This window comes from Bos indicus x Bos taurus, chromosome 1, assembly GCF_003369695.1.
Source record: "Bos indicus x Bos taurus breed Angus x Brahman F1 hybrid chromosome 1, Bos_hybrid_MaternalHap_v2.0, whole genome shotgun sequence".
Lineage (NCBI taxonomy): Eukaryota > Metazoa > Chordata > Mammalia > Artiodactyla > Bovidae > Bos > Bos indicus x Bos taurus.
In genome coordinates, this window is record NC_040076.1 from 52685547 (window position 1) to 52701673 (window position 16127).

Here is a 16127-nt window from a genome sequence, read left to right on the forward strand (position 1 = left end):
CTTTAGTTAGAGCTGATTGTAATCTCTAAAGCAAAAACTGTTTCAAATTGTGATAAAGGAAACCTTTCGGGATCCAGTTGAAACATTTATCACACTCAGGGTAAATAGGAAGGAAAGCATCATCAACCAAGTTTAAACACAGAATATCCTGAATGTTCAGCCACAAGCAGCTAAAAATCATTTCCAGGTGCCTAAGGATGGCTAGATTTTCCTTCGCCCCTTTGTAGTATTTTCAAATGCATAATTATGCCTAGTATACTTTGCTACGACCCTGTCCACGACCCACAAGCTACAAAGAAAAAAAAAATACAGCTGACCTTGAGAATACAACTTAAAGTCCACTAAATGACACCATTTTTTAAAAACAATACAAAAATCCAAAACAGTACTCTCTTTCGTGTAGTCTCCCTTAAAGAAAGTGTGCCTGTAAAAAAGTCCGTCAGTGAATATTTCCTTTCATTCTCTGAGACAACCTGCAGTTGAGTAATCACACTGGCTGCTCTAAAAATGTATGTGTGTCTAGTTAATTTAGGCCGTTTATTTTGATAGCATTCACCTCTTTTTGATTATAGTAGGTGTTTCAAGGATAAATTTGCTGAAAATTGTATTTTGTTTAAACAACAGCAGCATGTACATTTATGGCCTTACTATATTAAAAGGCATTTATTGTCTGGCAGCAATAGATACAATTACAAACATTTGTGACAGTAATTGGAGCTATTACTCCTGCATGGAGCCTCATGGAGATCAACTTATTGCTACCTGTATTTACATGTATTACTGGTAATTGCAAAATTTGGTGCCTTATTTTTTAAAAATTTTGTGAATATTTTTCAACAAAAGGTCTACCAGAAAATCTGTAAGAATTACAACTGTAGTTTCTCCATTATTCAAATAACAGGCAGAATCACATCTTCTGACAAATATGTATGTAAAATGTATTCCTGTATCATAGCTCACAGACTGTTCAAGATGGATTTAGAAAACGCAGAGGAATCAGATCAAACTACCAACATCCTGGATCATAGAAAAAGCAAGAGAATTCCAGAAAAACATCTATTTCTGCTTCATTGATTGATTACACTAAAACCTTTGACTGTGGATAACAATAAATGGTGGGAAATTCTTAAAGAGATGGGAATACCAGGCCACCTGACCTGCCCCCTGAGAAATCTGTATGCAGGTCAAGAAGCAACAGTCAGAACCGGACATGGGACAACGGACTGGTTCCAAATTGGGAGAGGAGTATATCAAGGCTGTATACTGTAACCCTGCTTATTTAATGTATATGCAGAGTACATCATGCGAAATGCCAGGCTGGATGAAGCACAAGCTGGAATCACAATTTCCAGGAGAAATATCAATAACCTCAGATATGCAGATGACACCGTCCTTTTGGCAGAAAGCAAAGAGGAACTGAGGAGCCTCTTGAAAGTGAAAGAGGGGAGTGAAAAAGCTGACTTAAAACTAAACATTCAAAAAACTAAGATGATGGCATCCAGTACCATCATTTGAGGCAAATAGATGGGGAAGCAATGTAAACAGTGACAGACTTTATTTTCTTGGGCTCCAAAATCACTGCAGATGGTGGCTGCAGCCATGAAATTAAAAGACGTGTGCTCCTTGGAAGAAAAGCTATGACCAACCTAGACAGCATATTAAAAAGCAGAGATATTACTTTGCTGACAAATGTCTGTATAGTTAAAGCTATGGTTTTTCTAGTAGTCATGTACGGATGTGAGAGTTGGACCATAAAGCTAAGCCCCGAGGAATTGATGCTTTTCAACTGTGGTGCTGGAGAAAACTCTTGAGAGTCCCTTGGACTGCAAGGAGATCAAATCAGTCAATCCTAAAGGAAATCAGCCTGGAATATTTATTGGAAGGACTGATGCTGAAGCTAAAACTCCAATACTTTGGCCACCTGATGTGAAGAACTGATTCCTTAGAAAAGACTGTGATGCTGGGAAAGACTGAAGGCAGGAGAAGGGGCCGACAGAGGATGAGATGGTTGGATGGCATCACCAACTCAATGGACATGAGCTTAAGCAAGTTTGAGAAGCCTGGCATTATGCAGTCCATGGGGTCGCAGAGTCGGACATGACTGAGCGACTGAACTGGACTGAGCTGAGCCCACAGAATATATAATACATTTTTGCTCATGTTTACAAGGATCCTTTCTAAATGTTGAGCTTTAAGCCAACTTTTTCACTCTCTTTCACTTTCATCAAGAGGCTCTTTAGTTCTTCACTTTCTGCCATAAGGGTGGTGTCATCTGCATATCTGAGGTTATTCATATTTCTCCCGGCAATCTTGATTTCAGCTTGTGCTTCTTCCAGCCCAGTGTTTCTCATGATGTACTCTGCATAGAAGTTAAATAAGCAGGGTGACAATATACAGCCTTGATGTACTTCTTTTCCTATTTGGAACCAGTTTATTGTTCCATGTCCAGTTCTAACTGTTGCTTCCTGACCGGCATACAGGTTTCTCAAGAGACAGGTCAGGTGGTCTGGTATTCCCATCTCTTTCAGAATTTTCCACAGTTTATGGTGATCCACACAGTCAAAGGCTTTGGCATAGTCAATAAGCAGAAATAGGTATTTTTCTAGAACTCTCTTGCTTTTTCGATGATCCACTGGATGTTAGCAATTTGATCTGCGGTTCCTCTGCCTTTTTTAAAACCAGCTTGAACATCTGGAAGTTCATGGTTCATGTAGTGCTGAAGCCTGGTTTGGAGAATTTTGAGCATTACTTTACTAGCGTGGGAGATGAGTGCAATTGTGCGGTAGTTTGAGCATTCTTTGGCAGTGCCTTTCTTTGGGACTGGAATGAAAACTGACCTTTTCAGTCCTGTGGCCACTGCTGAGTTTTCCAAATTTGCTGGCATATTAAGTGTAGCACTTTTACAGCATCACCTTTCAGGATTTGAAATAGCTCAACTGGAATTCCATCACCTCCACTAGCTTTGTTCATAGTGATGCTTCCTAAGGCCCACTTGACTTCAGATTCCAGGATGTCTAGCTCCAGGTGAGTGTGAGTGATCACACCATTGTGATTATCCGGGTCATGAAGATCTTTTTTGTACAGTTCTTCTGTGTATTCTTGCCACCTCTTCTTAATATCTTCTGCTTCTGTTAGGTCCATACCATTTCTGTCCTTTATCGAGTCCATCTTTGCATGAAATATTCCCCTGGTATCTCTAATTTTCTTGAAGAGATCTCTAGTCTTTCCCATTCTATTGTTTTCCTCTATTTATTTGCATTGATCACTGAAGAAGGCTTTCATATCTCTCCTTGCTATTCTTTGAAACTCTGTTTCCGAATGGGTATATCTTTCCTTTTTTCCTTTGCTTTTTGCTTCTCTTTTTTTCACAGCTATTTGTAAGGCCTCCTCAGATGACCATTTTGCTTTTCTGCATTTCTTTTTGTTGGAAATGGTCTTGATCCCTGTCTCCTGTACAATGTCATGAACCTCTGTCCATAGTTCACCAGGCAGTCTGTCTATCAGATCTAGTCCCTTAAATCTATTTCTCACTTCCACTGTATAGTCATAAGGGATTTGATCTAGGTCATATCTGAATGGTCTAGTGGTTTTCCCTACTTTCTTCAATTTATGTCTGAATTTGGCAATGAGGAGTTCATGATCTGAGCCACAGTCAGCTTCTGGTCTTGTTTTTGCTGACTTTATAGAGCTCTATCTGAAAAAATATAATCAATCTGATTTCGGTTTTGACCATCTGATGATGTCCATGTGTAGAGTCTTCTCTTGTGTTGTTGGAAGATGGTGTTTGCTATGACCAGTGCATTCTCTTTGCAGAACTCTATTAGCCTTTGCCCTGCTTCATTCTGTACTCCAAGGCCAAATTTGCCTGTTACTCAAGGTGTTTCTTGACTTCCTACTTTTGCATTGCAGTCCCCTATAATGAAAAGCACATCATTTTTGGGTGTTAGTTCTAGAAGGTCTTGTAGGTCTTCATAGAACTGTTCAACTTCAGCTTCTTCAGTGTTACTGGTCAGAGCATAGACTTGGATTACTGTGATATTGAAAAAGTTGGCTTAAAGCTCAACATTCAGAAAACTAAGATCATGGCATCCGGTCCCATTACTTCATGGCAAATAGATGGGGAAACAGTGGAAACAGTGGCTGACTTTATTTTTTTCATCTCCAAAATCACTGCAGATGGTGATTCCAGCCATGAAATTAAAAGACGCTTTGCATTGATCACTGAAGAAGGCTTTCATATCTCTCCTTGCTATTCTTTGAAACTCTGTTTCCGAATGGGTATATCTTTCCTTTTTTCCTTGGAAGGAAAGTTACAACCAATCTAGATAGCATATTAAAAAGCAGACATTATTTTGTCCACAAAGGTCCGTCTAGTCAAGACTATGGTTTTTCCAGTGGTCATGTATGGATGTGAGAGTTGGACTATAAAGAAAGCTGAGCATCAAAGAATTGACGCTTTTGAACTGTGGTGTTGGAGAAGACTCTTGAGAGCCCCTTGGACTGCAAGGAGATCCAACCAGTCCATCATAAAGGAGATCAGCCTGGGTGTTTATTGGAAGAACTGATGTTGAAGGTGATACTCCAATACTTGGCCACCTGATGCCAAGAGCTGACTCATTGAGAAGCCCCTGATGCTGGGAAAGATTGAGGGCAGGAGAAGAAGGGGACGATAGAGGATGAGATGGTTGGATGGCATCACTGACTCAATGGACACGAGTTTGGGTGGACTCTAGGTGTTGGTGATGGACAGGGAGGCCTGGCGTGCTGCAATTCATGCGGTCGCAAAGAGTTGGACACGACTGAATGACTGAACTGAACTGAACAAGGATCCTATCAATATAGCCTATCCAGCAACCAGAGTACAAGTCTTAAGAAATGCTCTTTATTCCAGAACTGTAATAACTGATAAATCTGTATAGGTAAGAAATATTTAGAAAGCTAAATTTTATTAACACTCTTCAACACACTGATGGCAGAAGATCAAAGCAAGTTGACCTTCCACTGCTTTGGAATGGAAAAAGTACCCTCTATTGCTTCCAGGTACAGATTTGTCTACAAGACTACAAAGAGAAAGCCTAGCATTGTACACTTCTGCAGGATTTGGCTTATAATACGAAGAGACTTAGAAATAATACAGCAATTCTGTGGTCCCTTCAGGTTCATTTAAATGGAATTCCACCTCCTGATTAATGCAGGCCTCTCTATTGCTTTTACGTTTTAGCTAGCACAGTGACTGGAGAGCCCAAGGGCTCAAGACTATTGTAATGATTCTACCCTTAGCACAAAGACTTCCTAAAAGGTTTCTTGCTGTGAATTACCCAAGGCAACATCTGTATGGTTTGTTTACATTAAAACAAAATCCAATTGCTTAGAGTTGAAATTTAAAGTTTAAGGTTCTTTTTACAAGTGCACCCTGACAAAGCCTGACTCTGAAGAACAAGTAAGGATGTAAAAAAGCAGTTCAGTGAATCAAAGGCTTGAAATAATTAGAAACACATGCTGCAGTACTACCTAAGCTTTAAGTAAAAAATCATCTCTTTATCTGAATTCCTTGTAATGAACCTGAAGATTTACATAATGACTAAAGACATTTTGGTAGAAAGAAGGGGTACCTAGCCAACTATCTTTTAAAGCAACAAAGCAGGAAACATTTAATTATAATTTGGAAAAAAGTCTATTTAAGTCATTAATCAAAATTCTAATTACAATATTCATAGGGCATTAAAGCACGATAGAACATTTGCTCACTGCATTAAATACCTAATATTAAATCATTCTAATATACAATCTTTTAGGAATAAATACTGCATAATTGAAAAAAAAGAATCTGTGTAAGGTTTAGTTGAAAACTGATTTCACACTTGCTGCTCTTCCTTATTTGTGAAATAAATATTATTAATGATTACTTGGATTCTACGTAAAAACTCTTGACTTGAAAAAAATCATTCTCCTGATAAAGATTAATAAGATTGATCATTTTAAGAAGATACTTCCCTTTGATTCAATGACTCAAGTTGAGAAACTGAACATACAAATGGACAACAGATAATAGCCAGACCATTACTCAAAATAGAATTCTGACCCACAGTCTGTGGCCACTACTTCAGGAAGCCAAGCCACAACCTGTGTACAAGTGACCAAAATGGTCAGCACTTAATAACTGTCGGCTTCTCCGATTTTTGGCCCCCGCTGCCACCCCATTTCTAATGTAGGCCCAATCAGACAAAGCCAAATATCCTCCCCTAACCGATCACGAGAGGCCCTGTTTCTAGTGACCCTGCCTCCAAATTTCCAGTCACATCTGAACATTTGAAGCCTTTCCTTTTTTGTACTATAATTCTTTTAAATATTCCTGCATGCCTTAAATTCTCTGCCAAATGCAAGTGGTGGTGGCTGATTCCTTGCTATAGTAAGCTCTGAATAAATAGACTTGCTCTCATTTAGGTGGGCTCTGTTTATTTTCATAAAGTCAAATAAAGGCTTGCTTTTCTATAGTAAAAAGAAAACTAAAAAAAGAATAATTCTCCTTAAGAAATGGCATTAAGTATTTCCTTAGCAATCAAAATTAATCAAAAATACAGAAAGTGAAATCTATATGAATATGCATGCAATTTTCTATTTTCCCAGAAATAGAGGACATGCAGTATTCTTTGGCATCTCAGCTTCAATTATTTTATTATTCAACGCAACAACTGTCAACTGATTCACTATGGCAAAAATCATCACAATACTGTAAAGTAATTATCCACCAATTAAAATAAATAAATACATTGTAAAAAAAAGTTTAAAAATTGCTATCATAGAAATTAAAATATTTCGATCAAGTAGGAAATATTATCCTTCAATAATCATCATAAAGTAACCTGGAGAAGAGCCCCTCACACAGTTAAAAACAGATAACAGCAGTTACAACCCATAGGCTTTTCTGACTGTACATTCTTGCATCAATAAGTAATTATGTAAGATTTCTAATTTCATTTTCTATTTAATCATCATTGGCTTTCTGTTCTCCATGTTTTCTCTTTCAACTGGATTTTCTTATTCAACAGCCACTTGTTCTCTAAAATGACTCACTAGCCAATCCACTTCCAGCTAGTGGATTGTGTTCTCAGATCTTATGGTCCTTAGGCTTGCCCATACCCTAACCACTAGCTCTTGTGTGACACTGCCCTGTCATTTCTCCACCCAGATCTTAGACCTCCTGGTTTGATCCTAACGTGCTAAACTTGGCCAAGCCATCTTGCTACCTGGTGCTTAGCTGGACAGTGATGGTAACCTTCTAGCACTACAGACAATCATCTAAAGTTATGCTTTATAATTTTTAAGAATATGTGGAAATATATGATGAAATGTTAGGTGAAAAAAAGAGGTATAATTTCAACACTATACACAAAAAGCACACAGCAACATGTATTAAGTGATTCTTCTGGCACCATTCTAAGTGCTTTAGATATGTTAATTCACTTAATACTTTTAATAACTTAGGGTTTATAATCGGAGAAGGCAATGGCAACCCACTCCAGTACTCTTGCCTGGAAAATCCCATGGACACAGGAGCCTGGTAGGCTGCAGTCCATGGGGTCGTGAAGAGTCGGACACGACTAAGTGACTTTACTTTCACTTTTTACTTTCATGCATTGGAGAAGGAAATGGCAACCCACTCCAGTGTTCTTGCCTGGAGAATCCCAGGGATGGCGGAGCCTGGTGGGCTGCTGTCTGTGGGGTCGCGTGGAGTTGGACACGACTGAAGTGACTTAGTAGTAGTAGTAGAGGGTTTATAATGAATTCCATTTTACAGACGAGGAAACTGAGGCATAGAGTGGTTAAGTAACCTACCCACAGGGTCCAACCGCTAATAAGTGTTAAGAGTCAAGATTATTATTCAAGCATCCTGGATTCAGAATTTGTGCTTTTAAACCAGTGTGCTATATAGTCATTAATTGAATAGGTAAGAACCCAGGTTGGAGGCTCAAATATTGTGTCTGTCACTTACTGCTGCTGCTGCTAAGTCGCTTCAGTCATGTCAAACTCTGTGCGACCCCATAGACGGCAGCCCACCAGGCTCCCCTGTCCCTGGGATTCTCCAGGCAAGAACACTGGAGTGGGTTGCCATTCCCTTCTCCAATGCATGAAAGTGAAAAGTGAAAGTGAAGTTGCTCAGTCGTATCCAATTCTTCGCAACCCCATGGACTGCAGCCCACCAGGCTCCTCCATCCATAGGATTCTCCAGGCAAGAGTACTGGAGTGGGGTGCCATTGCCTTCTCCACTGTCACTTACTAGGCAGAGGCAAATAACTTCTCCTTGTTTCAGTTTCCTCATCTGTATTAAAAGGTACCTGCATATCATAGGGCAGTGGACAGGATTAAATGAGTTAACAGATGTGAAGTGCTAAGAACAGCACGTGGCACAAAGCAAACACTGAGCAAATATCATTTACTACTATTATTTTCATCATATTATATATACCTTTACTAGGGAAAAACTAGAAAGATTTATTACAAAAATAATATGTATATGAATCCAACTATATCCTATTAAAAAATATAAGGCTGACAGTAATCAATATTCCTTAAATGATGGAAGCATTAGTGCAGAAATTTTGTAAACTCCTCCTGAACACTGATACAGACACAAAGAGGGCTATGATAGAACACAATAATATTACAAAACAATGCTGTAACATAAAAATAATCAATATTTATTAGGCAATAACTATGTGTCAGATACTGTTCTTGGTGCTTTACAACAACTCCACGAGGTGAGTAACATAATTAGTCCCTTTTTAGAGATAAGGAAAAGAGGAACAGAGAGGTACAGTAGCTTGCCCTGGATCACACAGATATTAAGTGGTAGAAATATGAATTTCGGGTGCCCATGGAAGGTGTGTGAGATAGGCTCCATCGTCCCTGGGTCTTTATAACTGCCACAGTTCTATTAAGTTTCTGAAACTTTGTTCAATAAAACAGGATTTGATGGTGGGACTAAATGTGTTCTCCCTAGCTTCTAATTCACAGCACACTGCTTGCCTCCTCTCCCCCTGAAATATTATTTCTGTATTACTTATATAATTAAAAATAAAACTTTATTTTAAAAAGACTCAAGAGATTAGGATAATTCTTGAGCAGTTACAGATTTAAGTCTAGTCTGAGTATAATCACAGATGTTTGCTCTTAAAGTTTTACATTCCATCCAAGTAGGTGTGCAACAGTTGTGGGCACTTATTATTGGATCTAATAAAGAACAATGGTGGCTTAGTGGCTAAGTCATGTCCAACTCTTGTGACCCCATGGACTGTAGCCTGCTAGGCTCCTCTGTCCATGGGATACTCCAGACAAGAATACTGGAATGGGTTGTCACTTCCTTCTCCAGGGAATCTTCCTGACCCAGCAACTGATCCTGGGTCTCCTGCATTGCAGGCAGATTCTTTATCGACTGAACTACCAGAGAAGCCCAATAAAGAATAAAAAAATAAAAAACACAGCAGAAAGGAAAGATTAGAGAAATAAAGAGGAAAAAAAGAACAATAAGATGTAGAGTTGCAGACTAATAGTTGTAGATAATTTTATTAGGTGGCACCAACATCTACTCTAGCTTAAGTGTCCTCAGACTGTCCTTCTAAGGAACTGATGCCCTAGCCTTACGCACTTGGCCCTAAATGAAGCATTAACTAGGGCTGAACGACCCAGATTTGGCTGAATTTATTGACTCTCTTGGCAGAACTTCTGACTGTGTCTTCAGACATATTTTTCCAAGTTGAGGTAGATCTGAGACGGATATACAGCTACTCTAGAAGTAATCACCAGGAGCAGTCTCTGTATCTAGCTCTAAAAAGGGAAACCGCTCATACAGGCCATTCAAGCCAGCATATGACAAAATCTTTTATCTTCAGTTGTGGAATATATTATTTGTAGTTTTGGCAACATATTTATTTCCCAATTGTAATTTGTTTAAGCTAATATTAAAATTTATTTGCTTTCTTTGGGAACTGGCAATAGTAACAAGTAGTGCCAGAAACAAGGATAAGCTAGTCTTGCAATAAAAACCTGATTACAAGATGACACATATACAAAATAAAATATTGGTGTATGACAGGATCTCATCAAGCATACAGACTGTCATATGCAAAAAGAACAGAAAAGATTTACTTTTTTTGCAGTTGTGAAGCATACAAGGAATAAACTGAACTTGTAAGAAAAAAAGCAAAACAAATGCTTGATCTGGTGCCAAATAAATATGCAACTTTTTTTACTTATAACACCAGGTCATTTTAAAGAAATTTATAATGGCTTTAAATAATGGAAACTCTGCATTACTTATCTCCTACATCTCTATGCTACTTAAAACTTAATCTAACAGTGATCAGTAAAACACATTGATCTGAAAGTAATTAATTTCTCACCACCCACCGCCAAACATGAAGTTGAAATCTTAAGAGGTCCTAAACAGCCTGCAGATGAGCAAAAGGTTATTGTTTTGTCCAAAAGTAAAGGGGAGGTTTTGGTTTTAGTGGAGTCAGGAGTTGAGGAAGAAGGGGATCTACCATGATGCTGGAGTCAACCTCTCCTGAAGAAGGAGGATAATGAGTCCATGAGAAACCACATATATTACCAGATTACTTTACTTTTGAGACATGAAAAACATTTCTCTATTCATTAGCACCTTATTTTCTCAAATCAATGTATAATTTTATTTTTCTTAAGTGAGCTGAATAAAGAATTGACCTTAAAGCTGCAATTCCCATTTGCTACAGCTGAAATACTTAGGGGAAAAAAAGGGTTTATGAACTAACTACTGGACACAAAGACCAAATTATCTAGAGAAGAATTCAGGAAAAGCAATCAAACATGATTTTACATCAGTATGTTTTACCACAAAAATCTAACTCAAAATGATAATTCACATATTCTAAAAAAAATACCAACCCCCCTAAAAACTTTATCTGACATTTTTGAGTATTGCCTGTAACAGGGATTGTATAGATAATTTAACACAGTATATCCTCGTAAGGTCAAGGCTGGTAATGAATGGCATGAGACTCAGTTTAACTCTGAACTAGTTAATTCTTCCCCGATTTTGTAAGAATCCAGGATTTTGATTACTGCTATACTGGTTTATAAAACCATACAGGTTAGCAGTTACATTTATATTCTCTCGTTTTTTATTCAATTACTTCTATTATATAGTGATCAAGACCATTAGTGTGGTCCTATTATTATCCTATCAAACATTCTATTGTGAGATGTTTGATTTCAAGAGTTTACTTACCTTGAAAGTAAACAAATTAAACTTGTTTACTCATGGAACTAAAATGTGCTTGAGAGCTCCCAACTACACAATTATTTTAACATGTTCTAATTACAGTCACAATAGTAGTGATCTTTAATTTTATGAAGAGAATTTGTTCTGACAAAACTAAAAAATGAGAAATTACATTTTAAGAAAAAGTTACATTTTTGCAAATTATGACTTTCAGCAGAGATCAAATCAGGAAAGAAATTCTTATTAATATGTATTTATATATAAGATATATAAACAGGAATTTACCCCCGATGTATGCAAATAAAAACTGTCCTCCATAATGACTGGGTAAATATATGGTAAACAGGGCTGCAGGATTTGCCATCTACTCTAGAGAAAGCTTGTTCCACAGCCCTTCACAGTCTCGGAAGATCTCTGAGGTCCTTATTTTAAGACTGCCCTAGGAGTGGACTGGCCCTAGGCCCCGTCTTACCTTCTCCAGGATTCAACTCTACAAGCCCAAATCCAGACAATCTAGTATGAATTAGCTTCCCAGAAACTGAGAACAGCAGTCTTTGCAAGGCTTCTACTTTGAGGATAGACACACAACCACATTTGCAGAATGACAAGTTTCCCTGGAACCTTGTTCCATAATTCTGGAGCTTGTCTCAGGTTCCAAAGATGAAAATCCTTTCTTTTTTATTTTTTTTTTAACCTAGATGTCTCTCTAGCTCTTTTTAGAGATTACTATATAGTATTGTCTAAAGAATAGAATTGTCTAGTCACTTATTAGCTTGTTCTGAAGTTCTTACTCATAAATTGTAGGTAAAAAAGCAGAAACTTTATTAAATGGGCTGGTTCATTTGGCCTTATCTTCAAATATATTTTGCATATGATTTCTTGACTATTTTCTTAATATTTAACTTTTAGTCACGTGTACTGAGTAGATTATGTAAGGTAACTTCCAGGACGTCTTCTGTTTTGCCATCCAGCAGAGATCTAAAACCACTTTTAACTCTACTCAGTTAGTATACAGTCACAGAATTCCAATTTCATTCACTATTCACCTAGACAAAATATGACTGCCAAGAAAATATATCAAAATATATTGAGAAAATACACCTTACTCCCAGGGAAACGTGATATATTCCAAATCATTTTAAAGATATATTCCTTGATTTGTGGACCATATAATGTTATATATTCATTCAACAACAGTTTACTAAATCTCTACTAAAACACTGGAAACTGAATCCCTTCTTAAATCATTTGTATAAGTGGGAGTACCTTTGATCCTAAATGGCCATATAAAAATCTATCTGACCAAAATGTGTTCTCTCTTCTATACCTTATTGTCAGTCCTGATCGTGACTTTCAGTTGTGGTAGTACACGTTCTACTTCCAGACTCCATTCCGCAGCATCTGTTGTAGATTCCAAAATATCTTCTTGTTTGGCAGACTCGTTCATATCCTAAGAAAGGAAAGATATCACAGGATTGAGAGTTTATAAAAAGAAATGGTAAAATTTTGAGGCATTTTAGCAGCACTGCACAATTTATATCAAGCACGGTAGTGTTAAAATTATAGCAGCAGAAGAAATTCTTTTCTGTCCTCCTATCCATGTTGAAAGAATATAATGCACCAAGCTGGTAGAATAGCAAAATAAGTATTTAGAATTATAAAGAAGCAAATTTGTGATGTAACTATTTTTTTTTACAAAGAATAAGGCTTCTGAGATATCAGAGTGAACTCAATAGGAATACTGTCAAATGGACAAGCCATTTAGGTATGTTAATAACAGTTGAAAAGATACAAACACTCACATGTTTGGTAAGAAAACACTGTCTTAGATTGAACTCACTGTACTGAAATACAAACCCCAAATCTGAAAAACAAGATAAAATTCCAGAAGCAAAGGGCACTTGATTTACAAATTTTATATTTATAAGGTGATATTTTGGTTAGGTTAAACCATAATAAGCTTAAAAATGTGATTTAATGCAGACCTATTTGAACTCAAATAGGGTCAACTTTCTGCATTTGATTTCTGCTGTTGAGTAATAAGATCATTCATGCCTGTTTTCAAATCAGAAAAGGAAAACTTTTCCTCCCCATTTTATTAGCCCTATACACTTCAGCATTAAGTGTGTATGGATCTGAAAACATACAGAACATAAAAACTAATGATTTAAAGATAAAGCTTATAGTCAAATCTATGGTTTTTCCAGTAGTCATGTACGGATGTGAGAGTTGGATCATAACGAAGGCTGAGCGCTGAAGAATTGATGCTTTCAAATTGTGGTGTTGGAGAAGACTCTTGAGAGTCCCCTGGACGGCAAGGAGATCAAATCAGTCAATGCAAAAGGAAATTAGTTCTGAATATTTATTGGAAGAACTGATGCTGAAGTTGATGCTCCAATACTTTGGCCACCTGATGTGTAGAGCCAACTTATTGGAAAAGATCCTGATACTGGGAAAGACTGAGGGCGGGAGGAGAAGGAGGGACAGAGGATGAGATAGTTGGATGGCATCACTGACTCAATGGACATGAGTTAGAGCAAACTCCGGGAGATGGTGAAGGATGGGGAAGCCTGGCATGCTGCAAGTCATGGGGTCAGAAAAAATCAGACATGACTGAGCGACTGAACAACAACAAAACATAAAGCTTAATATGTTAATTTTGGTAGTATTTTTCCTTTTATGCTCCCTTGAAAAATTATTTTAAAAGTAAGGAAAAATGTTAATGTAGAAAAAAAGAAACTTGAGGGACATAAACAGCCAAATACAATGTATAGACCTTCTATGGATTCTAATTTAAATAATCTGTAAAAGGATGTTTTTGAGACAATCAGGGAAATTGGAATGTGGGAGTATTAGATTATATTAAGGAATTATTATTAATTTTATAGGTATGATAATGGCATGGTGGATATGTTTTAAAAAAGACTTATAAATTAGAGATAAGTGCTAAAATAAATATTTTATTCAACAAGTGAATTGATGTAATGTCTGAAATTTACTTTAAAATACTATGGGGCAAAGAAAAAAAGAGGCAGGGGCTTCAAAGGAAACACAATCAACCAAATGTTAACTGTTAAACTGGGTGCTACTGCCTAAGGGTTCATTATCTCATTCTAATTGTGTATATGTTTGAAATTTCCCAAAATACAACATTTAAAAGACAAGACTATATAAACAACCTCACGGTGAAATTACACTCAATGTGAATTTATGTCACTAAAAGATATTTTTATCCAGTCTAACACCAAGTATAAGAATAACCTTATATCGGGATTTGATTTTATGGGGAGCTTGAGGTCTTTAGGGGCTTTGAACTCACTCCTGACTGAGTCTCTAGGGCACTGCTAACATGAGAAAGCCTCTCTCCCTCTCCTACCTCCTAGTTCATATCAGCAAGTTCGAAATAGGCTAAGAGCCTTAAAAGGAGCATATACTGCTTTTTGTTCAGAAAGTCTGGGGGCTATACAGTTCTAACCATGCAGTTAGAGGATGGGTAACTAATATATGCTTTTTCACTTCACAATATGTGGTCTGAATTTATTCAGTTACATTCTACTTTTAAAAAACCCAGAAAGTATGAAAAAATACAGGTATTACATTAAGAAAAGTAAAATGTGGAAACTCTAATTGAAAAATGTTCAAGATCCTATTTTAAACATTAAAGTGCTCATTTAAATATAGAAACATTGTATTATATTGAGCACCTAATATAATGCTATATATCTGTAAAAACCAAACCCAAGGTAGCACATAGCACCAAAACTGGGGAGTGGCGGTGTATTCACAAAACAGACATGTGTGAAGTTATATAAGGATGTATGTGACAGCATGAGAAGAGGTACTGGATCTCTCAGGGGAAATGTAAAGCCACAGGAAATGTTCTCAGTCATGTAACTCAACACAGATACTCATTAACATTCATATACTTGCACAATTACTGGCACATTCCAGTTCCCCTCCCTGGCTCTAGGAAGCCCAATTCTGACCAACTCATTGTCTGTAACAAACAGGGTGAGGTCTTATGAGGATGAGGGTGAGGGTAGGAGGGTGGATGCACTGCCAGTGGGATATGACCCCTGACATCTGGGGCGTGTGTATGGTATATACACAGGCTTGCTCCTGCCAGGATTACGAGGCCCCCACGTCCCAACCCTGCAGAGCCAGGTTGAGTCAAAAAGGGACATGTCCTCTGAAGCAGCAGTTTTTCTATGATTCTTAATAGATGTTCTAATCAGTGATTTAAAAATCAGTTGCTTTACAGACCCACTGTCTAAGTGAACTGAAATTGGTATTCTTGATGAAATACCCGAGCCATTGCTCCCCAAGACTATCCTCTCATCCCCATGCCCCCTTCCTCCTTTCCTTACAAGGAGGGTGGAGCCCAGAATCACCAAAGCCATCCACATTCCCACTTTCTTCAGGCCTGAACATAGGATTATTCAAGTCGTGCATAACATACATAAAATTTTTACTCAAGGAAGGGCACATTTTTCTGATTTTCACAAAGGCAAATGGGTTAGCATGGGCCCTGTCTGAATCAGACTCAGAATCCAAGAGTTAACAGAATACATGAAGATCAAACACCACATCAAGATAGTCCAGTGCATGAGCTACTATTTATTTTACACTGGGCCCTTCAGTAAGCTGCATTTACCCTTCTTAGCTTATTATTTGGTTCTGGTAAGCAATGATTTGCTAACTCCTACTCCCAATATCCTGAAGTGATTTAATGTAGTAGCTTGAAAGTTTTCACTCAGTCCTAGGCTATAGTTAATATACTTGGGGAAATAACCTAGGTTCCTAAATGAAAAAAAAGCAAAAAAAAAAAAAAAAAGCACATTAGATTTGGTAGAGTAGCATTAACGTA

At 37.4% G+C, this 16127-nt stretch overlaps 1 protein-coding gene across 1 annotated transcript in view; it reads right to left on the bottom strand.

Annotated features, from left to right (window-relative positions):
* The window catches only part of IFT57 (intraflagellar transport 57), a 74204-nt gene that overhangs the window by 19939 nt on the left and 38138 nt on the right, over window positions 1-16127 (bottom strand). Inside the window, exon 6 of the mRNA XM_027567269.1 lies at window positions 12588-12710. Coding sequence (XP_027423070.1) covers window positions 12588-12710 — 123 coding nt within the window. The remainder of the gene's footprint in view (window positions 1-12587; window positions 12711-16127) is intronic.